Genomic DNA, 24885 nt, shown 5'->3' on the forward strand with positions numbered 1-24885 from the left:
ATTTTACCCTCTTCTTTCAGCTCATGACAGTAGGAAATTGATGACGACTAAAATGCCTGCACACATTTATAGATAAGTGGTGTTTCAGAGTCCAACCAATTCAACACAAACTACAGGGACCTCTTCCTGAAAAGATACCTTAGCTGCATGAAATGTCAGATTTTCATCAGTGAGCACTGCTGTGGAAGTGCACAGCCTTTCACAGGACCAGCACAGAAAACTTCCAGGTACTGTTGGGTATTTACCACGAATTTCCATTTCTGGAAGTTCCACAAGCTTGAGAAACCTGGCGGTTCAGCCTCAGTCTAATCCGCCTAATCTTTCACGTATTTTCAGCCGGCGTGATGCAGATCTTTTCTAGGCAAATCACAAGAACGCAAAAAAACATTATCATCTCATAAGCATTGCCAATCCATAACCAGCCATTGTACTGGCAAGCATCTGCGGCAATCGAGGCTCACATTCAGTACTCCTCCCGTAACAGGCTTGATTTCATTTGATCATTTCATGCCTCTCCAGGCCTCATTTAAATCCGTACTGTGACTGTGTAGACAGGAACGCTGTTCTCTGTTAATTACAGAGCCGGCTCACTCAACTTTTCTGTCTCGCTGTCGCCGCTCTATCAGTTTCCATCTTCGCAGTGATGTCCACAAGGCCACAGAGTTCGCACGAAAAGTAAACGCGCTCCGTCTCATGACGCAACACACTATCACACGGCTATTGAACCGACTTTGTGCTATCAAAGCAAAAAAGGACTTTCATTGCTTCCTCTTTTTCTTTTTTTTTTCGCTGCAAGTTGGCACCATTCAAAGAGCCTTTGGTTCAAAGGAATAGATGGATGATTAAAGGGAGTGGAGATGAGAATGGAGATGAGACTGGTGATTTGGGTCAATCATGATTCATCAGTGCCTGTTGTGGGATGAAAATTTGAGGGGAGGCCATCATGTGAAGTTGTCTACATTTTGTGTGTCTGTTTGCGCGCGTATGTATGCCTATATAAGAAAGGTACGGGCTGTTCCGAGGACAGTGCACTTTATAAAGTGCAGTTAAAATTATGCACACACTCTTACAATTCACAGTTAAGTCAGAAAACCTTGTGTTTTAAGACTCAACGGTGCTCCAGCCAAACTGGGTTATTTACGAAGTGATCGTCACGGCGACTGCTTCTTCTGATCTTGGACATCATTGTACTCCACTGCAGAGTAGATTTTTATATGACAAGGGGACGCAGGCAGTAAACACGTTGTCTCTCTGCCAAATGAAGATGTCCAGCCTTGTGCATTTGCCTTAATACACATCCCATATTATTCACCCCAGATGATTTACATTGCTTAGATTGAAAAGCAATACACTGAGGTTTTAGCCTCTAGCCTCTACTCAGTTTGTCTTTCAAGTCATCCCCCTTTCTTTTTGTTACAGTTACATTTGCTAACTTATGATATGACCACAATAACGAGTGTGTTTTTTAACGATTGTGTTTGCCATGACCTCCACTTTTTATTGCAGTTATGGCTTTACTGTAAATTGTCCAGGACATTATTATTCTCACAGATACTGATTTGCCTTTACAGCAGATTAAACAATAGGAAGAATCCTTTGGACTAGTTAGATAGTTAGCTTTTGTTGCCAGACTGTTAACAACTAGTAAACTGGAGCTTCATCTAATCTAATCTAAACTCATACTTCCTGATTTTTCGGATTGGATGGATATTTAGGTGTGCGGTTTGGTTGACTGACCGTTGATTTTTGGGAATGCACTTTCAGATTATGTGAAAAGTGGTGCTAGTGTGTCATTTGTTTAGTGTTTACATCATTTAAAGACTGAGGATGTGAGGAGGCCGGCAAAACAGCTCTACCACTGCTGAGCAGTTCACGACATGCTGGTAGCAGCGATGTTACAATACAATACAATACAACTTTATTTGTATAGCACATTTAAAACCAGCGCTACACCAAAGTGCTTTACAGTAATACATATTGTGCTCATACGTTAGCGTACATTGTGCTAATACATGTTGTGCTCATCTGAGTCTCCAAATTAGTTTTCTTCACCCTTCTTTCATGTCAAACTATGTGTAGTTTATGTTGCTGTTAAACTGCATTATATCAGATAGAGGGGTGATCCTATTATTTAGCCTGATCTCAAACTGGGTTGACGAGTGATATGAGCGATCCTCATGTGTGTCCTGCTGCTGCTTGCTAACGTCTCATGTTGTGGATAAATCTGTGCTGGTGTTATGAAAGTTGCTGTTGACATTTTTCTGCTTATTTATTTCAGCAAACCTGTCAGTGTCTAAACTTCAGCTGTTGTGCGTCCCGTCAGCCTACATGTTTGTTTGGGCCGTGTGTTTGTGCGAAGAAAGCAGCCTTGTCATACACAGGCATTGTCTCACTGCTACGCTGACATTGCTGAATCACTTCAGCAGAAATCTGTTTTGTTTTGTTTGTTTGTTTGTTTTTTACTTTTTCACACTTTTCAATGTTGTCTCTCTCCCGTTTGCCTCCGCTGCTTCAGGGGCCTGTTTGGGTAAGACCTTTTGCGTAACTCCCCATCCTCCAGCCATTTTATTCAGTATCCATCTGTAGACCTGCGCACAGCAGGCAGCCGCATTTTCACCGGCACTGCTGACCTTCAGCAACATGACTAGAGGACTACATTTGTAGGTTTAATTCCTTAAATGCATGAATGCCAGCCTTCGCTTCATTTTCCTAATCAAACAAACTCTGCAGCTACATTTATGTTCAGGGCTTTAACATATTGAACTCAGTTACACTATGTTGTACAGCCAATTGTATTTTATTTAGGGTTATTACAAACAGAAACGGTAATGGCTACAAACTGTTTTGGTCCATTTAACAGTCAGAACAGCTGCCATCTAAATACAGCAGATGAGTATTTGTGCTATAAACTAATTAACTTCTTGAAAACTTTGTAATCACCATCTCCGGCCAAAAATAATTTCAATTTCTGTACATTGGTGCTTGTAATTGTGATCAACAGCAACCCATGCTTGTCATAACTAAACTAAAGTGCCACCAAAGTCTTAGTCTAGTCTTTTAAACCCAATCCTATCACTGCCTGTCTCAATGTCACTGTTGTCCGCCTCCTAAATCTTTTTGTCCTTTTCTTGCTTGTTCTTCGTCCACCTGTGCCGTCTTTCCATCTCCCCGTCTCGACTCTTTTGTTCCGTCGTGTCGGTGCAGTGCCTGTCAGCTGGGTGATCCAAAGATTACAGAGGCTTTGCTACAGCAGCGTGCAGCTGTGTTAGTGGAAGCCCTGCATTACTGCACCGTGTTCCCTACATGCTGTACAGACACTCACACCTAGAGGGAAGCTGCGATTAGTATGCAGGCAGACTGGGGTGAACTCTCGCTGTCAGACACTACAGTTTCTCAAAGTCAGAAAGATCCATTTGTCATCTGCAGGATGTTCAATCCCTGCTTTGTTTCTTATTTTTAGCATGCGGCATTTTAAAATTTGCTGCTTTCAATCGAAGCTTCCACAGCTACAAAGGTTTTCTTCAAAGCTTCAGATGACACATTTTTCATTTCAGGTAGGTTTTTGGAGGCTAAATCCGAACACCCGACCTCTGTTTTAGTGTCTGAAGACATCACATGCTTCCCAATCAAGAGAGGCCAGAATGAAGCTGTTAATATAAAGGTTAAAGCTCGCATATCCCAGAGTGTAGCTGAGGAGCAAAGTGTAAAGTCTCTCAGACTCAGTGCAGGGTTGCAATCTGTGCAACCCAACACACACAGGAGGGATTAAAGAAGCCAAATCCTAACACTTGTCTGCAAAAGCAGAGCGACCTACACACATGCAAAGTAACGGTAATTATATAATTGACTAAAAAATCCCCACGACTTTCAAATGTGCTCCTCCTAAATGTTCCTATCTGTGCCAGCTATCTGTCATTGTTCTCTCTGTGCGTGTGCGTGTTTTACCATTTGCTGTGCGTCTCTCGCTCTCCGTGAATGCTCCTTATCAGTTCTCGCCATTCATAAAATCTCCTCGTGGACGAATGTCAGCGTTGTGACTGCTGCATATTAAAAGACACGTATAATGATATTGATGTTTTGTGTTTTCATTTTGCAAGAGTAAACATTTTGATTAAATCTGTTTTATTCCACCGTGTTATGAGTTGTGATTTTTTTTTTTTAATATATCCTGAAGATGATGGGGAATGCACTAGTACCTATGCTTACAACTCATAACATTTTTTTATGCCTGCTGAGCATCATAAAACATCATATTTTAATTATAGTTTTGTCTTTAATGGAATAAGTCTAATTTTATGTTTCTCTCTTTTCCTCCCCTTTGCTTAATTTCCTCCTCCCTTCACTACCTTTTTCTCCCACTCTGCACCGCTCCTGAATTTTGTCTCCAGTGATGGCGGCTTAGTTCAGTCTCAAGATGACAGCATTGTGGGTACAAAGCAGTGCCGTCACAGCGTGGCCATCATGCCCATTCCTGGCAACCTATCATCAAGTAGCCCAGACCTGCTACAGCCAGCAAGCAGCGTCCTGGACTTCTCCATCCCTGCAGGTAAGAAAAACACGGTAAATGGCCATCACAGTTAACAGACAAGTTTGCTTGTTCATCTGAAAAAAAAAAATCCTTAGCAAAATGTTTTTCCTGGGATTTTCTGGGTGTTTATGAAACCGTTTTCCCACCATTCACATTTAGCTGTAATAGTCTCCAGCTGTGAGCGGTTCCTCTAAATGCTTTATGCAACTCACTATGATACAGTAATGAAGACACCACATACTCAAATGAGTGCGTAATTTGGCACTGGGGCTAACTTTTTCTTTTACTTTCCAGCGTTGGATTATTACTGACAAGTCAGTTTCACTCACTTTTTGTTTTGATTTACAGTTTATATCAAAGTTCTGTTGTGTTGTAAAAGTTCTGCTTTTCTCAGCTTTCTCAATAAAAGCTTAAATGAAAGTAGCGATGGCGATAATGTGGAGAGAAACAAAAAAAGAGCCATCTTTCACAACAAGCTTTCTGTATTGTCTCTGATTTAAAGCTGTGGGAGGGCGTGCCGTCCTACTAAATTTATTTGATGATGTGCGTATATCTCGAGGAAAAACATGTCTGGCCGTTCACTTAAAGCGAAACAGAAAAGTTAACGTCTTGCTACAAAACTTTAACTCATAAAAGAAAAATATCGTCATATATTTGCAGCCTGAGACGCCACTTAGAATTTCAGTTGTCTCGGCCGGAGTTCACGGCTGCTCGTATGAGGAGGCTTGACCTGTGACCCTGGCCTTTTTGAACAGTATAAGCCACTTGTGGAGTTGAAGGACTTGCTGAGTACTGAGCAAACAGCCTGTCACCCTTGAACGCATTAAGCATCCATCTGCCGACTGTAGTGTTGTCGAGTGCACTTTGGGGGTGGGTTCATTTTAAGCCTTTCCTCTTATTTGTTCACCTTGAGAAACAGGCAAACTCCTCAAAACACTTTCTTGTGCTGACAAAGGAGTTTTAAAGCAAACGCACACATCCTGAGTTGCACAGAGATGTACATGCAGAAATGTGGCTGTTTGACAAGACCTGACCTCGGCTTGACTCAGACGAGTTCCTGAGCCCATAATTATTTAAACTAACACGCAGCATTCCCCATGGATTTGTGTGTTATTTATGTGTACATTCAGTGAAAGATCGAAGGGGAAAGCGGAAAGAGGCCGAGACAGAATATGGTCTTGATTTATTCCACTAGCCATTTGTCAGTGAGCCGCACACACTCGGACAGACGCACGTGCACACGCGCTGTAGTTTGCAGACCTATACATCACATGTGGTTGTGTTATACTAGAGTACAAACACACAACTGTGCCACATTAATCATCCGCCATTAGATCAAATTTCCTTCGGTCCTGCGGCCTCCCATTAGCTCTAATCGTAGAATGAAGAACAGCTTGCAGAAATAAAAACCTCCTTTTCCAGATGCTCTGGCTGCCAATATTTAGGAAAATTTGTAATTTTTTTTCATGTGTTTTGTCTCATTAACTTTCAGATTGGTTTTCATTTTGATGGTTTTAGACTTTTCTTGGCTTATTTTATAGCACCATTTAAGTTGCACTTATAGAATTTCATTACTAGAAATGTTTCTTTGTAATAGCAAAGATATTTTAAATTCATTTTGTGCCACTTTGCCCTGTAAGTCACCGCCCAGTTTTATCTGAGAGGCTTAATAATCAACGCTTAGTTAGGGAACAAAAGCAGGCAATAATCATAATGGAGATGAACTACAGCCCTGCTTTTACCAGGTATTTGTGTGACTTTTGCCACACTTTATGTTGCCCATACATTCCTGCTTCAGCCATCACAGGCTGAATCGGTTAGAGAGGCAGAGCCGGAATTGCTTTAGAGGTAGAGTACGAGTGTTTTCTCTGGAGGCTGCTGCTTATGTCTTGTCTCATTTCGCAAAGTGGCATTGTGTCTGCGTGTCTGATGTACAACTCTGCGTGAAGCTAAACCCACAGATGCTCACTCGCTTCTGTGTCTTTTTGCCACTGTCGCTCTCTCTTTTTCTTTTTTTCCCTCCGCTTCTTCAGTCCTTTACTGTCTCTCTCTCCTCTCGCGCGTCTCTTGCTGTGATTTTAAACAGATGTTCTGGTGTCGACATGTTGAGTCATACTCTGCCTCTCTGGTTTCCCATAAGCAGATTCAGGATACACTAGAAACTCAGCTGGTCTTCCCTCCTTTTCGTTTTTCTTTTTTTCTTCTTCATCTGTCATAATGTTTCCAACTGCTGTCTCTCTTTGTGCTCCTCCCACACTCTCTTGTGCTTGTAATTACTTGTGTTTTCTCTTTTTCCTCTCTGCTTGCCAAGCTTTGGGACTCTACTGTAAGTATAAGGATATTTCATTGCCACTGTTGGATAGCCCACCACACAGACACACACACACACGCACACGCGTCTTTGTGTTCATGAATGGCGCTCTTCAGGCTCTGGACCCTGTTGCATGTTGCTGCTTCTTCTTCTTTCGGTTTGTTGTTGTGAAACCTTCCAAGTGTCTGAGGAAGGACACGTCAGTCTGTTTTTAAGCAGTTACCTTTGGGATGAAGGACGCATGTTCGTAAGATTGATTTTTCTGTTTGTAAACACAGATACTGATATTCAGCCTTAATGAGAAATGCTGGCCCCAGTTGACAGAGCTCTTGGTTTAAATCCAAAACCAAATAGTCAAATTGTTGAACAGCAAAAAAGAAGAGGTGTATGATTGGGAGGATATTTGTCATGAAACAGTTGTGTTTGACCTTAGCTAGTCCGCTCTCCTCTCAGGAACCTGAGCAAGCTTGGCAAATTTTCTCCTGCTATCTTGTGATTTATGACTTCCGACTGTATGATGGAGGGACTTGGAAAAGCTTTGGCAAACAGTAGAAAGGAGGCTGAAGAGGAGGAGGAGGAGCAGACTTGCTGGAAGTGTGCAGCCTTTGTTAGTGCTGTGTTTGCAAAATCCCACGCCTTTCCTTCTTGTGTAGAAAGCCTCTTTGGCTTCTTGCTGTTTATGTAAATGAACAATACTTTATTAAAGATGGTAATTGATTGGATGTCCGGCCGGGTGGGCACTATTGTCCTCCTGTGTGGCAGTCCAGGTCATAGCTCATCAAGAGGATTAAACACGATTAGGCCCCCTGGATATGATAGCCAGCAATTTATCTGAAGGCTTTCCACACTCTAATCACAAATTACAGCTAATGAGACACAAAGCATTTAGCCTCCAGTCAGCCTTCTCTCAACACCCTGCTGCACATAAACAGAGAAGCTCTCTTCTGCTGCAGCACCACAGAGGGAGGAGGAAAAGCTGCACTTTAAAACTCTCTAATGTGGTCTTTGCCAGCAGAGCGTCAGCGTACATAGCTCCATCTTCAGCATAAAAGTCAGCAATCATCTGAATGAGTATAAAAGTGTTTATGTATGTGTTTGCACTTAATGAACACACAGTCAGTAAAGAGGTCAAGAAGGGGTGCTAACATCAAAACATTAATATGTCGATACGGTTCAATGGAAAATAACAACAACAAAAGCTGGCTAAAAATCTGTGAAACAGTGCAGGGAAACATCTGGAACCCGTTTTCAAATTAGGCAATGATTCATGAATAGACTATAAATAAGCACTCGATGTCCACAAGTAACGCTCGGTGGCAGGTACAGTTCAGCCGAATCAGCAAGTAGAAATGACAGGAAATAGAAAAGAATTGGTTGCTTTTAGAAACAAAAGTGGTGACTAAAGACAAAACAAACAAAAAAGAAAAATGACTTATGCTTATCAAAATGCTGCGCATAAATTAAACTTAAAAAGTGGAAACTGAATCCCTCAGCGTAAACCCACCGTGACTGCGACCACAGCATTGCATCAGATGCATACAGAGAACCGACTTTTTATGTTGAATTTGGAGCTCTGAATCCAAAGTACGCACACTGACTTGTGTACAGATAACAGCTTTCGCCATTCACACGCACTCGCAGCCACAGACCGATCAGATATCCATGCAAATAAGGGCAGGCTTTGTGTTTTGCCCTGTACCTGCTTGATAAACAAAAAGAAGCCGGTGTGTGTCTGTGTATGTGTGCATGAGAAAGTCATAAAGTCATCGCTCATGATCCCGTCTGTTTCCAGCAAGGTAAAACGAAAAGATTGCGTGAACCCGCACACGCTGAGGTTCATGTTGCAGCTGTGTGATAGCTTCATCTGGTTGTCGGACTCTCTTCCCAGTTGTCACTGTGCAGCGTTCATAATTCATTCTTTTAAAGCTCTTTACCCGCCTGTGGCTAATGGGCCGTACCCTCTTCCTTACTCAAACACAGGGATCTTTAATGCAGGATTTCACTCAGGGGGAACATTTCCATTATTTAACACACACAGCACGCCATGTAAGTCCCGTGCAGCTGCGTGCAGCCTCGGGAATCTGTTGCAATCACCAACATTCAAAGCCTTTATAATGGACTATTTAACAACAAATAACAGGCACGGAAGTGGCTTCATCTTTTACTTCACGTAAGATGTTTCTATAAACCATTTAGGTTTAAATAATAAATTACTGGATTTTCAGTCTTATGCTTTTACAACAACAGTGATCTAATATTACAGAGGTCTGTCATGCTGTGGGAAATAGAGTGCTAAGGTGAAGACACTTAACCCAGAAAATATGACAATATGATGCTAAGAACAAACTTACTAGCAGGGCACATCACAGAGATAAATTCAGAGATGATTCAAGATGAATATGTGCATATCCAAGGTCAATGCAGGGCTGCCTGAGCCCAATATATCTGCCAAGAAGTGAAAGTCTTCTGCTTGCATTTCTGCTACCCTTGCATGCATGTTTTTCCACATGCTTTGTCCTCTTCTTTTTATTCCCGTCTGTTGTTCACTTTTTAAGTGTTATTTGAGGCTGTGTTTCAAATAGACTGTAGTCTACATGTTTTAAAGACAGCATGTGACTCTTATGTTATTTGTTTTTGATGAACAGAGTCAGAATAAATGTGTTATGTGCTAAAGTATCTGCCTTCGTGCGCTGTCAGAGAGCCCTGTGACATACTGTAACATTAAAAGCACAGTCACATCAACCCTTATCCCTTTTAGATTTCACCACAATGGGTTTTTCATCCGGTCTTCCTCCCCTCACCACCAACAGGCTGCAGCAGATGGTTGTCCCTGTCTGTTTTGTTCTGCTGGAGGCTTCTTCCTGTTAAAAGGGAGTTTTTCCTTCCCACTGTTGTCAAGTGCTTGTTCATAGAAGAACATTGTATTGTAATGTTCATGCTCCTTGAGGCGAATGTTGTTGTGATTTGGGGCGATACATACAATTGAATTCAGATTTTACACTCAAGGTGTTTAGGCAGAAGAGTTGGTCTCTTCTGGAAGTTTCTTGCAGAGTCTTTCCAGCTTAAACTTGTTAATAATCAAAGTAATTTCCTGTCTTTACTGGCCAAGCCGACTTTTTCCAAAACATCACACAATTCGTCTGTTTCCTTTCTCTTCCACTCTTAGACATCCCAGACCAGGTAATTCGAGTGTTCAAGGCCGACCAGCAGAGCTGCTACATAATCATCAGTAAGGACACTACTGCCAAGGATGTCGTCGCGCACACTGTCAATGAGTTTGGACTCGTCGCGGCACCCGAGACCTACTCCCTGTGCGAGGTATCAATTAGCCCAGAGGGAGTCATAAAACAGCGCCGTCTGCCTGATCAGCTCTCTAAACTGGCTGATCGAATTCAGCTTAATGGAAGGTAAGAATCACAACTGTTACACTGGTGTTGATTGTTGTGGAAAAATCTAATACTCGGTCTGCATTTGTGTTTTATGACCCGTTTGATCCATCCCATCTTACATAATGGTTATCAGTGGTATTTTCTTATACGCAACTTCAGCAGCTGAGTGCTTTTCTCTCTCTGCAACATGAAGTACACAAACACAACCCAGAATAAAGCCGGAAACAACACTTGCAGGTCCAGGAAGTTTGTTGTTGTCAAAAACAAAAAGGATATCCACTTAAATCTTGAATTATCCAGCCTGTAGTTATTGGACTCAAAACCCAGAATACTGAAACTGAGGGATTTTCCTCCCTTTTCTTTTTTTCTTATTATTTCTGGTTTCCAGTTTGTGAATGTTCACACATTTCTCACTGTTTTTTACAGCTGCACCAATTATTATCCTCTCAAATAATTTCTAGGCTTGCTAAGTACAGCGATTTAATCCATCGAGTGTCACATGTTTTCCAAATCAGCACTGAGAAAAGCTTGAATGTACTACTAAAGCAGTACTTCTCAGTCCTGCTCTTGGAGATACGGGGTAGTATTTTTGTGATGTAGTTAATTCACTTAACACGACCTGGCGTGGATGACTTGAACAACAGTTTCAACAGTAGTGATATGCAACACACCCAAAGAGTCGAGGCTTTTCCTTTTTCTGGAGAAAATGGCAACTTTTCCACTTATTTGAAGAAGCTTCAACATCATTTTGTTGATGCTGCGTCTTCTTTCTTTTACCGAGTATATTTTTGTGTCTGTGTAGGTTTTTTCCCCCCCAATTTGTTGTTGTTTTGTATCACAGTTCTGTGCTAGTCATTTTCCCTTTTAAGATGAAATTAAGACGTGAAGGATTATTGGACTGCAGCCGTTACGTCTACCACAGTTTTCTCCCTCTTCTCTACTCGTCTCCTGTGGTCCCTCATTGGTCTCCTCCCAGCTAGCCTAGCATGAATTTTTCATCCTCTGTCAGGGGCGGAGGCCTCTGCAGACAGCATGCCGCGGCTGGAATTATTCATACGCACACTCGCACGCACATACAGACACATAGCAAGATACAGGCATGTAGCTGTGCAGGTATAGACCTTTTTTATGCTGGTTAAACAGCTGAAATTGAATATATGTGTGCGTGTATATAATCTCTTATGCTTTCCTGTTTCTTGAGGAAATCTTTTCCCTGTACTTGCTATTCTTGTAATGCTTGGCTGTATTTTTTTCAACCTGTATACATATGTAAGAGGGCAATCGGCAGTCCACATTGCAGTACTTTCTATCTGGAGCAGTATCTCCACCCGGGTCCTCTGTCACCATATCTCACCTCCTCCGTCTCTTCCTCTCTGCAGCTGCTGATTGACAGCAGGTCCAAGGGAAGGGGGGGGGGGTCCAGGCTAAGCCAACACAAAGCCTTAATCATGCTGCCAAAATATACATATAGGTGCGTCGAGGGGATCTTGAGCGCTTAAGCACAGATCGCACACCCAAACACTGCCCGTAGCTGTTTACGATGGCTTGGTTCCAGTGACGTTCCCTCTCCCAGTTCTATTAAGCAGCACTTTGTCCATCATTAATTTAGACTCCTCTCCTCTCTTCCCCTTAAGTACCCTGCTCATCTCCTTCCCCTCACTCCTTTCCTCCCATCTTCTTGTCCCTTTCTCTCCTCTGACATCATTTAGTCCCGCGTCCTCTCCTTCGCTCCTCTTGTCCCTTCTCGTCTCCTTTCATCTGGACTTCCTTTTACTCCTCTCCCTTCGTGTTCCTCTTCCTCTCTCTTCTTTCATCTGCGCTCGTTCCGACTCCTCTCTCGCTTGATGTCGTCTTTGCTCCTCTAATGCCTCCTTCTGTTTCAGAGGCATTACACAAGTGCTTTATCTTATCACCTCCTCTGCGTTTTCAGCGTGTGCAGATTCTCATAAATGATTAGATTCCTAAAATGTCTTGAATCTAAATATGTTGAGGGAGTTTTTCTCTGTCTTCTAAATGTGAAACAGGTCTCATGTTTTATCCTAAATATAAATTCAGCTTGATCTCACAGCCTGTCTGAGCTTGTCTGACAGAGTAATTGAGCGTGGTTTAGAGGTACATCCATGCCAACACTTTACCCCTGAGGGTTGCCCTCTCTTGACCTATAATGCTCTGATTTGTGGTTCAGCATTCCTAGATGACCACATTACAGCTCCATTAGCGTGAAAGAGTCTCCCAGAAAACATTTAGAGACTAATCTTAAGGAGAAATGGCTCCTGTTTGCTCTTACTCAGGCACCTGTCATTTTTTTTAACCTCTCTTTGCCAAGAGCCCTGCTTTCACTCTTTCTCTCCCCTTCTTTACCTTTAGATGTAAAATATGTACATAATCTGTCAGCAGCATCAGCATCAGAGCATTTTTTTTGCCTTTTCCTGAAACTAATTTCTGCTCTCAGAGAGAAAATTTGCCCATTTAAAAATGAAATAAGACTGAAAGGAACATTTAATTTATCAGGTCCAGAAAGTTTTATCAGCCTGGAAAAATGGATCTTGTCCACCCACTTGTCTGCCTATATTAAAGTTGAGGGAACTGCAGTCTAGTGCATACTATGCCAAGTAAGCTGTCACCAATAAAGTGTTTTGCATCATGCATTTCTAGCACTAAATATAATTACCGTCAGTTAATTTCTCTCCAGGTTTTTAGATTCAGAGGCTGAAACTTAACTCCTCTTTTCTTTTTTGTTTCTCACGTGTAACGCAGCTTTTGAAATCTGGTGAATTCGTTACGGAAGTCTGGGAACATTAAGAAATATTTTAATAAAATAACAAAGTTATTCTTAGACTTATCCATCTTCCACCTGCTCCCTCTTCTTTAGGTATTACCTGAAGAACAACATGGAGACGGAGACGTTGTGTTCAGACGAGGACGCCCAGGATCTCCTCAGAGAAAGTCAAATCTCACTTCTGCAGCTGAGCACCATGGAGGTTGCAGCCCAGCTCTCCATGAGAGACTTTGAGCTCTTCAGGAACATCGAGTCCACAGAGTATGTAGATTTTAATTTAGCAGCAGTTCAAAAAAACAACTGCTGGATGGAATATTGCCTCATTAGAAATGGTCTTAGTGGAGGGGTGGCTGTCAAGAAGCCATTCGTCTAGAAACGTGGTGGAAGCTCTCTCGTGGCCTGAGGCTTTCAGCCATTGGTGTGGAAATCTTGTTAAAATTGATGGAATTATGAACCCAGAAAGTGCCGGATAGGTGGTTGAAGCATATTACTAGAGGATATCCATATTTTTTATGATTGAATATTAGTTACAGTAACAGTTTTTTGACATACCATTTGTTGAGATGATAATATCCTGCCTTTTAACCCAGTTTTGAACCCTTCTGTCACGTGTTTCAGGTACGTGGATGACTTGTTTAAACTAGACTCCTCTGTGGGAAGTGGCAATCTGAAACAATTTGAGGAGGTGATAAACCAGGAGACCTTCTGGGTGGCCACAGAGATCTTGAAGGAGCCCAACACTCTGAAAAGGATGAAAACCATCAAACACTTCATCAAGATCGCCCTTCACTGCAGAGAGTGCAAGAACTTCAACTCCATGTTCGCTATTATCAGGTTGGCTCAGTGTAGCACCTCCCCTCGACTGTTTGTGTCCTTCATTCTGCATTTACTCCATCTCTGCTGACAGATGAGCTTTGATGGTGGGTCTCCATTCACCACATCGTCAGGAGAACCAGTCCAACCCCCTCCCCTCTTCCCCTTCTGTTCCTTCCTGTAATCAGCCCTGATTCTCCCAGAGCGCACAGAAACTGCACAGCATTTAAAACAAGTCTCACAGCAGTAGTTATGCTTATTGTCTGCTACAATGATTGAGTCCCTGTGGCCTTTGTGGTTTGGCTGTAGCTGAGCTTTTATGGAGTATTAAACATAGCGTCAGTGTATTTTAGTTTAAGGACGCACGTAAATTAAAATCCGGCAGTATTTTCATGTTTAAGCATCTTAGCTTCTGCACAGAAGCTTGTTTGTGTGGGATTTATCCTTAATGTTTTTAACTAAGATCTAATAAGAACTTTCAGGTTAAAACACAAGCCTAAGGTCCATGAAAATAATGACATTTATTCAAAGAAAATGCAGTCCCACATAATGTGTTTACCCTCTTAAAGATGCACAGGACTGTCTGTTTCCCCATGATCAGAAAATCACAGTGGCCACCCCAGAGCATTTACTATTGTAGATTTAATTTCCTCCCAGCCCCAGAGGATCTGGTGTCATATGGCTGAAAAATGTGCCCGTTTAACATTCTGCAGCGTTTGTTTCCTGGAACATTTTGGATTTCTCCCTATTTTTTTCCGAATTTCTGAGTTTCATTTTCATGCAGATGACACCATTTGATGCTTAAGCATTTTCAACTCTAAGACCAATTCATTGTTTCAAGATTTCCCAAAATGCTCCTGCTCATTTTAATCTGGTTTTACTCGTCCCCTGTTCAATCCCAAGAGAAGACAAGTCATTTTGGGGAGTTACATCAAGCATTTATTTTTAAAAATCTGCCAAATCACACATGCAGAGATACATGATGTGGCAACTCCTTGCAATTAAGGGAGCAGCGGAAAATAGCTTCCTTTACTAAGATAAGAAAGGAGGCAAAAAAAGTGGGCATCACGGTGTCTTCACTGTCACACTGTGTCCGAACCAGCAGGTGAAATAACACCTGACCACTCCAAATTCTCACTCCATGTTGGTTTTATAGTCCAAGTCCTTTTTTAGCTTTGAAACTTTCAAACAAGCACACTGCAGTGTGAAACAGTAAACAACGTGATAAATAATAAGAGGAACTGCCTGCATTGTTAATGTGGCATAAATTTAAATATAAGTGCAGGAAGAAGTTGCACTGAGCTCAGTACTGATGTAGATGCCGCATAAATTTGATGACTTGAACTAAATACGTTTTTTTGCTCTGTGTTCCTGTGCTAAGAATAAATGTTAGCACCCTTCTTATACAGCAGTACGCTGCCTGCTCAGTGTGACGAGCAGCACCCGTGTCCACTCCCTGATCTGGACTCGTGTTAAAAGAGCTCAGCCGTATGGAGACGCTCTGTTTGCCGCTGTAAAAGGCGCTTTAAAGCCCAAGTGCCTGACCTTCTCACCCCTTTACATTCCTGCTCACAGCAGGGCGTCTGCACACATACGGATGCACAACCTGCCTGCTGACAGGGGCGCGGTGGTGGCGGCTGCTGCCCTGTGCAAATAGCAAAAAAGGGGAAGGTGTTAGACATGCAGGATTGTGAAATATGGATAAAGCCAAGCCATCTGTCCAGTAGTGTAGTGTTTGAGTCACATGATCTAGTATGACAAAGAAAACTGTGCCCGCTGCATGAACAAATCAATGTAAGAGGAGAGAAGAAAAGAAATGCTGTGTCATTCATTGTTATTAGCTGTCTGTTCAGAGCTGACATCACCTCATGGGGTTTTCAGCTGTGGGAAAAGATGACCCCACTCACTGAAGTTAGTTAGCTCAAAGAGTAGGAACTGTACAGCATGAAACATTCACATTAAACCTAACCTCCTTTCCTTTTCTTCTCTACCCTTGTTTCATCTATTCCTCGTTTTTACCTCTCCCCCACCCTCTTCTGTCTGCCGTAACCTATTTATCTCTGCCTCGATCCCTCTCTTCCCCCCGCCCTCTTTGCACCTCTTTCCTCTCTCGCGCAGCGGACTGAACCTGGCACCGGTGGCTCGACTGCGGAGTTCCTGGGAAAAATTGCCCAGTAAGTACGAGAAGCTCTTTGGGGACCTGCAAGATCTCTTCGACCCATCCAGGAACATGGCCAAGTACCGAAACGTGCTGAGCAGCCAGAGCATGCAGCCGCCCATCATCCCGCTGTTCCCAGTGGTCAAGAAGGACCTCACCTTCTTACATGAAGGTAGAAGACTTTGTGTGCCTTCTCAGATGATCTACTTGCATCCTCCCTCTTGTGTTTCTTAAATACGCTACAAGACTGTTTCCGTTTCTTGAAGTTTAATTTAATCTCCCAGCTTCCTCTGTGTTGTGCCAAAGGTCATGTCACACTCACTGACGAGGTTTACTTCTGCTATAGGCTTCCTCTTCTTTCGTTTTTTTTTTTTCACCTAAAAGCTGGCCCGACTTCTACTCAAAGGCTCCTTCTTAAAAGTGTTTGTGTAAAATGAAAAGTTGCCCTCATTGTGTCCTCAAATTAAGCAGTGTGGCTAATGATAGCAAAAAATATATATAGAGGGAATTTCAGGTTTTACTTTTAAAATGTGATATGGAAAAAGTGTTGCATATCAGTTTCTACAAATGTCCATAATGTCAATCATTTCCTTCCACCACACTGCTGACGGGCGACTTCTCACTTTCTACTTCTGTTTGTCGTCTCAGGCAATGACTCAAGTGTTGATGGCCTTGTGAACTTTGAGAAGCTGAGGATGATCGCGAAGGAGATCAGACATGTGGTGCGGATGACCTCAGCCAACATGGACCCTGCCCTCATGTTTAGGCAAAGGTCGGTTGGTTTGACACTGCAGCATGATTAACCATTTAAACCGGTTTTAGGAGCAAAATGACAAGTGATGAAATGACAAGGCTGTTTGTGCAGATTTATATGTATTTGCATATGGCATTATACATTATATTGTAGAATTTCTTACTTAGACAACGTCCTCATCGGGGGAGCATATGATTGAATTTTGTATTTGCAAAAAAGCATCCTAGTGCACAATAACAAGCTAAACTGCTTGTTATTGTGAATCCACAACTTCCCTCATATTTCTTCAAAACTGAAGCAGAAGCGTGTAAAAAGACTTTCCCACCGAAGGCTACAATGTTGGCAAAAAGGGAACCGCACCACCATACTTCCACCAGCCAACCTTGATCCTTCACCCAACAGGATCAGGCTCGCACTGAAGGTCTGGTTCAATCAATTCCCGTTCACTTCCTGTTCAGTTCATGGCTCTCTGTGTTTGCATTGCATTCCTCTGCTGGAATGTAAGCACACAATGAATGGACTGAATGGAAATGAAGGTAGAATTGATGCCAGCCGCATTGTGTAGTTATTATCACTTGGTTTGTGTGTGTATGTGTGTTTAATCACAGTCTGTCACTGCTACGGTGCATGACTGCCCCCTGCAGACACTCCCTTCATACTGCAAACCCAAAATATAGAGCAAACTTCAGTTCTATACACAAGTCACATATTTAAAAAAAACAAAACACAACACAATGTGCCAAATGCATCATATACGAAGTCATAACACACACTCTTCAGGTTGACATGGGGAGATGTCCACTGTTTGGTGTCCTCCCATCTCCGGTCATTTCCTGTTTGTTTGTTTGTGTTTTGCGGCATGACCTCTACATAGTCTTGTCTCCTCCTCTCCCCTGACCCCTGAACTTGTCTTTGAGTCACGCTTCAATCTTCACGCCTCTTGCTTGCAGGAAGAAGAGGTGGAAGAGTTTAGGGTAAGTTTGTCCTGCGTACCAGATTCATCCTGTTTCGGTCTGGCCCGGCAAAAGTTTGAATCCTCCCTGCATCCCTGTCATCATAAACTCTGCATGTCTCGCCATGCTTTATATGAGCGTTCATGTGTCTGCCTGTGCTTGTTCATGATTAACCCTTCTGTTTGCATCACACGAACCACACTAAAGTCCCTTATTGACCCATTAATTGTCTACCCTACTGACGAGAGTGTATGTTGAGTCATATAGTAGCTTGAAATGGTGCAGAGCGTTTCTTAACACATTCGCAGCTACCAGTGAAAATTGGCTAAATGATGAATTGCTGCTATTCAACTGCAGATTCAAGTTTAAGTGGAATATAAGTAGATAGTTATAATGCAAAGCTTCTTGCCTGGAAACAGCAGGAGAGTAATTAGACCTCATTGTTCCATTAAGTTCCTGTCCTGCAGTATTCATTTATATCTGATTGTCTTCATCAGCAGGTGAAGTTTGTTCAGTAACATTTCCATAACAATGCACAACGGCTGAAATGAACTGGAAAAAACTGCTACGCTTCCATAGCAACTACAAACTCCGTCTGCTGATGTTGCTCTTGTAGTACGATTGGAAACGCAACAAAATAGCACTTAAGGGTGGATCAGTTTATCACCTACCTCAGCTCACAATCCTGTAGAACGAACTCCACCTCGCTGCAAAAAAAAGGCAACGTTAAACGCACCAATGTGTATTTTAGTGATACTATTTGACTCAGGTTTGGCGTTTGTTCATATCTGCATCATGGCATAATATTCCCAGTATCGAATATTGTGCGTTGTTTGTTTCTTAACCCTTTTTGCCTCCATCTGACAAAATGTTCTGCTGTTCTGTACTGTGATAGCATGGCACACCAGGGAGTGCTGCCTCCCTCCCAGTTGCATGGTCCTTTTTTTAAAATGCTATGCTCCAAAACGGAGGCAGATGTACAGATTTTGTAGTAAAAGCTGTATTTGATAAGACGGAAGACCTTCGTGTTTTATTGGTGATTAAATTGACTGTGTTGCATTTTTTTCCTCCATGCCCTTTTTCTTCTCTTACACATTTATCTTCCTTTCCTTCTTTCTGTTCTTTGCGGCTCCGTCCTCCTCCACCTTTTCTGTTACTTCTGTTCAATTTAACACACTTCTTCCATCTCTTCTTCCTCTCACTGTCTTTATTATTACTCTACCTTTTCTTCCTTCCTCTTCCTGCCTCTCTGCTATCATCTTTTAGGTCTTTGAGTCAGGGCAGCACCAATTCCAATATGCTAGACGTGCAAGGCGGAGCGCACAAGAAGAGAGTACGCCGAAGCTCGCTCCTCAATGCTAAGAAGCTGTACGAAGACGCTCAGATGGCCAGAAAGGTGAAGCAGTACCTCTCTAACCTCACAGTGGAGACGGATGAGGAGAAACACCAGATCATGTCCCTGCAGTGCGAGCCGTCTTACAACACTTGTAAGTAAATCAGAAACTAAGAGGGATTCGCTATTTGGGTTTTTTGATTTAATTAGAAAAAGTATTTAGCGTGCTATTATCCCAGCAAGCATGCCCATGCAGATTCACAGGGGCTGCGTGGGCAGGGCAAACGTACACTTTTCCCATGGAGGCCCAAGTGAGTGTACCCACACGGGGCCCACAGCAGTTTTGTGCTTTGGGGTCCCAAAAGGGAACTCTGTGGGCAACCAATAGCTCTTACCCACAGGAAACTCTCGCTGGCCCCGCCTGTGGGTCAACCTCGCATCCCTGCACTAGATAACTGTGGCTTTGCTCTGTACACACACCCCCACAGTTTACCCACAGCTATCCACTGTGGACCCACATAGCTGGCTCAACAAGGAAAAGCCATACAGGGAGATGTGACTAGTGTGGAGAAGATTAATACATGTTTTATGAGGCTCGGTGAAGTTTAAGACAGACTTGTTCGATGGGATTTGAGTTTATTCAAGTGAATGGCACTTTCAGCCTTTTATGGCCTTTTCAGCTCATTGGTCAAGCCGGCGACCTACACGCTGAAAGGCAGCAGGTTTCGCCCTGGACAGTTTCCTGTATCTCCCTGCCTCTCGCTTTCTCCCTACTTTACTGTTTACTCTCCACCACTGTCCTGTTCAATAATATAAAAAATAAATAAAAATAGATGTCCTGCACTGCCATCTAGTGGATTTTGGTAATGTTGTCAAAAATAGCAGGATTATTGGTTAGTATCATCGATTTTGGTACTTTTCTTGGTATAGGTAACTAAAGGTTCAAATAAAAAGCCCACATCAGATGTCGATCTAAACATCATTATTGCTTTATTACACTGGCTTCATGTTGGATGCAGTTTTGCCTGTTTATGACATTATTTTTTGTCACTTTCTTGTGATTTTAGTGTCTAAGAATTTGAATGAGAGGCGATCCACTAAGTCAGATATGTCTCCAGTCTCGCTGCGGTCAACTCTGCCCTCCGGAAAAACACAAAACAGGGTGTCACAAGTCCTACAGGTCCAGGTCCCACTGAACCCTCTACGAAAGAAGAGCACTGCCAAGGACATAGCCTCACTTAGTGAGTACATGCCTGTTTTATTTCTCATTAGGCCATGTAATGTAACTTTTTATCATCATGTAGGAACTTTACTTTTCAATAGACTTTTGTGTTTCAAAGATTAATAAGTGACTAGTTTTATGGTTATTGTAAAGTTGCAGTCGTGCACAAAATTCAAAATGATTTCAAACTTGTTTCTGAGAAAACAGTCGGGTTGTCGTCTTATTTATTTAAAGCAAAGACAGAAAGAAATGTCACATTTCTGTGTTCTGTATTATATGAAGTGTAACCAAATCCCTGGTTTGGCGACTTTCGTGACCTTTTATTTTCTCTCTTCTTCAGATTCCAACTCACCTCAGGTGGTTAAGAAACCACCAGTGAACTCGTCAGAGGAGTGGAGCACAAAGAGAACATGTGACGACACAGTTTCCACCATCTCCTCTCTTCACTCGAGCCCCACGGTGTCACCTCAGGGCTCCCCGCGCAAAGGTTTGCAACCAAAACCGTTTCTTGCTTCCTTTTTTTTTTTACCCTGTTTGCTTTTTATCCACTTCAGATAATCTTACTGATTTAAGATATTAGTGTGGTTTGATTAGACTTAACATGCATGAATAATAAATTTTTAATTTGTGTTTTCTGGGTTTCATCTCTTCTATCGTTGCCTTTTTTTAAATAGTGGGAGGTGTGGCAAAGTCCCAGAACTCCAGCCAGATGAACTTGTCGGGATCTTCATCGTCGCTGACCAGCGAAGCTAGCTCAAAGGCCACCGTCAGTCTGCGCAGCTACGGCATAGGTGGGACTCTCCTCCAAAAGAGGATCCTATTGATGACCAAGCAGAGTAGCCAAGAGAGTTGGAGGGAGAGAGAAAAAGAGGAGAAGATGCTGGAAGAGACAGAGGCAGTTCAGAGAGGCTTGTTCCACTCATCAGAGCAAAGGAAAGGGAGATCCAGGCAGCAGAGCAGCCAGGGTGCACAGGCAGATGCAGGGCTAACGTCACTGAGGGTAAGAGGAGGGAGTCCAGCCCCAAAAAGGAAAAGGATTGATGGAGATCATCCTGCGGTCCAAAGTGACTCTCCATACAGTTTTCCAACTCCATTTTCCCAGTCTCCTTTAATGAGACACACACCCCCAGAGTCCCCCATAAGGAGGAGGCTAATGTCACCATTCAGGATACTGAGGAAAAGGAGTCAGTCCAGGGAGAGGCCAGCAGCAGTCAGCCCACACCTGAACAGTAGGGAGGAAACAGCAGAGCGTATGTCCTCCTCACCTCAGGATGAGACACGAGGGCAGACAGAGCAGAGAGCCAGGAGATCAGTCAGCCCTAACCCCTTCCTCTGGCTGTGCAGGGACAGAGACTCCAGGAGAAAGACCCTCTAACAGACATCACGTTGAGACAGTTATAGCAAAAACAGTAAAGAGAAGGGACACAGTGGTATTTGAGAGAGACTTTTGTTGTTGTTGATGATTTGCATTTATTAAGAGTCCATCATATTAAAAAAAAGCATTTTCTTTTTAAAGTACAAGTGTTGCTTGAGAGCTTCAGATCCACCGTGAGTCACAGAGATGTGACGCCTGAGAGTTTTCGCTGTGAATACTTGAAGAAGACGATGCGACACAGATAGGAAAGAGTACATCTGAGGCTGTAACAGCAGATGGAAAAAGCATTTCAGTGTGTTCTCGCAACTCTCCCGACATTTTTTATTCATGGGTTAAAGCTATGAATTATTGTGTTAAAGCTGTTTGGATGTCACCGAGCAGCCGACAGTCATGTTTGTCGCTGTGAAACATTCTTCGTTCCCGAATTTGAATTTTAAAATGATTAAATTTATTCTTCGTTTTTGGTTGACAAGTCGTAGGCTCTGTTTTTGGTATATGGATTTCTTCTGTGGCGTGCAGCATTTTAATTGTAATGTTCATTTAGTTTCCCGACAGTCAGTTTATTTGTTTTTTGTGATATAAAGTTTAAACTATGAACCCACCCCCTCCCACAAGTGTGTGTTTCACAGTCATTTCTACACAATTCATAGTCTCAGTCTACAAATAACACAAACAACAGCCTCACGCTTTCTGATAGTGTTTGTGATTTCGGCGTCACCGAAATTTAAAGTCGTCTCTTCACAGTCGTCTCTTTGTCTTCCTCAGGATGCAGTCACTCACTAAAGAGAGCATCATTTGTGTCCAGTGCACATTAACACTGCCGTACTTTGGCTGCAGTAATCGTCATTGCAACCCAGTAAAATGATCTGCATTTGTACCACTGCACTCAGCTTTTGTTTAAAAGTCTCTGTTCAGTTTTAATAAAAATTTAGCTTAACCTCCAAAATGTAAATATCTGAAACGCTCCTCTGTCCAGGTTATGCCCTCCTACCGCCCGGTAAAGCTGACAACCTGTCGGACTCGAGTCACAGCGAGATCTCCTCCCGCTCCAGTATCTGTTCGGTCGACTCTGTGCCTGCTCCTGGGCCTGATGACCGATGTAATAGCAGCAACAGGACCTGTATGACTACTACTGCCACTATTGCTACTACAACGTCTCCTGCAATAGCTACCGCGGTTCCTGAGAGCGCAGCAGGAATGCATTCCCACGTAAATGCTGATTACAGCCAGCCCAGCACAAGGTAATTTGGCTTCAGTTTAGTTTGTCTAATCTGTCTGATTAATTCTTTAGATTACATTTAAGAAGTGCTTTTATTTTGATAGGATAGACTGACAAGATAGTTTTGTTGTTTTGCACTTTGCATAATACAAGGACTGATTATGATTCCTATCGTATACTGACTGGATGTTTGATAAGGCCTAAGTAACACAGGCCTAGAGACCCGTGAGCAACCCCCCTGGCAATCTCTGGTTGCTAGGGAAACATGTATATTCTCCAAGTAGTTGCTGGAGGCTGCTGGTAATGGATAGGTCAAATTGGTTGCAAGGAGCTATACGGTGCACCAAAAAACTTCCTTGTCACTGCTTTGGTGGCTAGCAGGTTGCTAGACAAGATGGCAACTTGTCTGCAAACACCCGCCAGCTACTTGCTGAGCAGTAGTGAAACTTGCGTGAGGTGATTCCCAAACCACAACTCAACGCAAGTAGTTTGCAGGTATTTATAACCACTCACCAAACAGTGTTGAAAACATATTTTTCCTATCAAACTGTGTGTTGCCTGGAATTACAGACGGGTCTCGACGCCTGTGTGACTTGCACGTTGTTCACATTTTGAAGCCTTGGAGTTAGCATTATGGCTATTGCTGTCTCGGTTGTAGTATCTGGGCACAAGACCTAATTCTGGCCAGCTTCATTAGCTGGATGCATCTGTAGATTGTTTGGGTGTTTTGCACAGACACAAAGTAACTCACCAAAGCTGTTAGTACAAATAACCACTCAGCACGCCATCTCATTTGCCAGATAATTACCTTAAAAAGCATCAACACCGCGAACATGGTTAAGAGGTCCAGTTCAGTGACTCCAATTAGCTGATGTGAAGCTGAGGAGTCTTGCACACACCACCTGGTACTCAAACAGCCAATGTGCAATAGATAAAACTTATGGCCTTAATAACATTTAAATGGGTTAAATATAATTTAAAAAGCATGCGCTCGACATTAGTGAGAACAGTAGCTATAGAGATGAGGCTGTGAGTATGTTTATTCCTGTTCAGTGCTGAGAACTTGTACTCTTTACCCCTTGAAAGCCTACAAGGAGCAACACCTGAAGCTCTTAAGTTCTGAACTGAGAGGTTTCTGTCACATTTCAGGACTTATTAAATGAACAAAATGACCGGGCTTGAATCAGACGTTAGTGAGAGTGGTCTCTGCCTCTTCAGCTACTCTTGGAAAACCCAGAAATGGTTGTCAAACCATATTGATTGAGCTATGCAGAGGCGTCAAAACTCACCATTGAAGGTACAGGGGCGGTCGCTAAATGTCATCTTTATGAGGAAAGAGTTAACATGGGAGTCTACGCCCAAGCTGACTCGCTTTTGGAGCCAGCTTTTTGAACAGGAACATTTTGCACCAGGCGACCAAAATGCAAGCAAATATTTTTATAAGGCACGTGTCAGAAACCTCGCCGTTCGACACACACGCACAGACACACGCTGTCTGCTGCCACCTTTTCAGCAAGCTGGATTCCAATAACGTCCTTCCCTCATTAAACAGGAAGCTCTAAAACACAGCGGGTTTTTATTAGCATCCCACATTTACTGACCTCCTCTCTCCTCCTCTTCTCTATTAACAGCGTATCGGTTTCTACGCGGGCGGCTTTTTAATCTGGCCGAGTTAACAACACGGCTTTTTTTTTATTGTCTGCTGTTTGTTTATTATTCCTCCATGATCAGGCCATTGTGTCTCATAAAGAGGAGACTCAATAACCCGTGTCCCCGCTCTGGTAATATATTACCTCGGCAGCCTCGTCGTATAACACGCACCTGTTTTATGAAATATGGCTCGGTTTCATTGAGTGGCTTGTTTTGTCCAGTAAAACAGTGTCAGTGAATGAAAACAAACAAAGTAGGTGAAGAGGAAAAGTTTATGTTTCGCTTTGAGCCAGGCTGCAGGGAAACGTTGTCATATTCTTTGTGATTTTTACGTGTGCAGAATCAAAGCTGATTTTACCGACATCATTATAAAAACAAAGAGTGCGGTTTGTGATCTGTGT

The 24885-nt window shown here is 42.7% G+C and overlaps 1 protein-coding gene across 5 annotated transcripts in view; it reads left to right on the forward strand.

The window, feature by feature from the left end:
* Positions 1–24885, forward strand: part of rapgef6 (Rap guanine nucleotide exchange factor (GEF) 6) — a 144109-nt gene that overhangs the window by 113233 nt on the left and 5991 nt on the right. For 2 of the 5 annotated variants that reach the window (XM_085289582.1, XM_085289578.1), the window contains 14 exons: positions 2516–2527; positions 4389–4546; positions 6840–6854; positions 10006–10246; positions 13101–13268; positions 13626–13841; positions 15939–16150; positions 16627–16750; positions 17683–17706; positions 18952–19172; positions 20086–20259; positions 20581–20727; positions 20915–21031; positions 22592–22856. In XM_085289582.1, the coding sequence (XP_085145708.1) occupies positions 2516–2527; positions 4389–4546; positions 6840–6854; positions 10006–10246; positions 13101–13268; positions 13626–13841; positions 15939–16150; positions 16627–16750; positions 17683–17706; positions 18952–19172; positions 20086–20259; positions 20581–20727; positions 20915–21031; positions 22592–22856 (2094 nt within the window). The remainder of the gene's footprint in view (positions 1–2515; positions 2528–4388; positions 4547–6839; positions 6855–10005; positions 10247–13100; positions 13269–13625; positions 13842–15938; positions 16151–16626; positions 16751–17682; positions 17707–18951; positions 19173–20085; positions 20260–20580; positions 20728–20914; positions 21032–22591; positions 22857–24885) is intronic. The other 3 variants (XM_085289581.1, XM_085289579.1, XM_085289580.1) reach the window with 2 other exon arrangements.

The sequence above is a fragment of the Mchenga conophoros genome, linkage group LG10 (assembly GCF_057382185.1).
Source record: "Mchenga conophoros isolate Kocher_MC1m ecotype Shallow Benthic linkage group LG10, M_conophoros_male_GT1.1, whole genome shotgun sequence".
In the NCBI taxonomy this organism is placed as follows: domain Eukaryota; kingdom Metazoa; phylum Chordata; class Actinopteri; order Cichliformes; family Cichlidae; genus Mchenga; species Mchenga conophoros.